Source organism: Penaeus monodon, chromosome 21, assembly GCF_015228065.2.
Source record: "Penaeus monodon isolate SGIC_2016 chromosome 21, NSTDA_Pmon_1, whole genome shotgun sequence".
NCBI lineage: Eukaryota > Metazoa > Arthropoda > Malacostraca > Decapoda > Penaeidae > Penaeus > Penaeus monodon.
In genome coordinates, this window is record NC_051406.1 from 26521764 (window position 1) to 26523379 (window position 1616).

General features: G+C 45.5%; 1 protein-coding gene across 1 annotated transcript in view; it reads right to left on the reverse strand.

Annotated features, from left to right (window-relative positions):
* Positions 1-297: 297 nt before the first annotated feature.
* LOC119586388 (exonuclease 3'-5' domain-containing protein 2-like) overlaps positions 298-1616 on the reverse strand; it is a 2911-nt gene continuing 1592 nt past the window's right edge. The window contains exon 3 of the mRNA XM_037935109.1: positions 298-1583. Coding sequence (XP_037791037.1) covers positions 448-1583 — 1136 coding nt within the window. The 3' untranslated portion in view covers positions 298-447. The remainder of the gene's footprint in view (positions 1584-1616) is intronic.

A 1616-nucleotide genomic window follows, 5' to 3' on the forward strand; every position in this document is an offset into this window, starting at 1 on the left:
TACTATCTCCCTTTCATCTCCTAGACAGAGACATAAACAAGTTTTTCAGAAATGCATCCTTTCCTTTTTAAAAAATAAGAGAAAAAAAAGTTATATAATTTTTTACAAAGACTAAACTAGAGATAATATATACACCTTTATACTTTACACACAATAAATACTTTTCGAGAACAGACTATGTACTGCACTGCAACCCTTTACTTAACAGAGTATAAAATCACTGTGGGTCTTCACCACTAATTGTCAAAAATAAATCCAGTTGTGAATGTCCCAGAAAAAAATGTTCGTAAATAAAATAAAATATTGATAAAAGTATAAAACTACTAATTTACATAACAAATACAGATTTGTACAACTCATTCCTTATCCTAAAGCTTTATCATAACTCCAAATCAAGGAGAGCTTATGAGTATCTTTATATACATTACAGAAAGGTTTCCAGGTCTTTTACTCCTGAATAATGTCCTCTCCATAGGGCTCACTGTCACTGTTTGTCTCCACTATCTCATCATATCTTTCCCTTTCCTCCTCACCCACTAACTCATCCTCACTCTCCTCAGTTGAGGGAGACTCATCACAAGTAACTTCCTTACTGGGTGCTGAACCTTCCTGCACAGTTCTCCTCCTGTCCTGTGAGGGGTCATAGGGCACATGGATAGTTCCTTCTGTTCCCACAAGAGCCAGTTTGTAATTGTGGCGGTCGGGGTGGTCAAGTGGCAGGCGAGCCATCTTGAGCCGCAACTTGTAGTCATTGTGGGTGACAGACCAGCACTCAGGTAAGTGCTCTGGTTTCATGGAGGACAGGAAGTGCTGCCGCCATCTCTGCTCCAACTTGACGAGTCCATACTTGCTGTAGACTTCAAAAACCTTGTGACCATGTGCCTGATACTCCTTGTTGTAAACCTTGACCTCCATGTTGGCTGCCTCCTCAAGTAGCTCCCTTGTGAGCTCCTCCACACCATAATGCCTCTGAACAACACCTTGCAACTCAGCAATCCTCTTCTCAGGGATGCCAGCAGGTTTCCTTAGCAATGCACTAGCTGCGTAGCGCACTGCTTTCTTGGCCTTGTCGAACGTTGCCTTGACATCTTTGTCGGTGCCGATAGGTGCATCACACTCCTCTGCCAGCTGGCTCCGCAGAGCATTATCTCGGATGTTGCTTACACGGTGGCACTCTAAGCAGAGCAACACCACATCATGGTTCTGGTGGTGCTTCAGGATCGCTGGAAAGTATTTGCGGTACTCATGGGGCACAACATTCTTCCTAATATATGAACTGTCCTTGCCACACACCACGCATAAGTTTTGGCGCTCCTGCAGGTAGAACTGGCCATCCTGAAGTTCAGCTTGAGGGCGACCAGCAGGCTCAAACTTGAGGCGCACAACCAAGGGCTCTTCACTTACCAGCACACCCAACCCCTTTGCCACATACCAGTATGCCTTCTTTGGATCAATGGTGCATAATGGCTGGTCATCTGGAGCCCGCAACTGGCAGTTGTGGTAGAGGGGGCCTTGGCGGAGGGAATAGGCACGTGCATGTGGTTTGAGCTTGTTGGGGGGAATGTTGCCACCTTTGGCACTGCCTAGGAGGAGGAAAGTGGCATGGTAACAAGTCT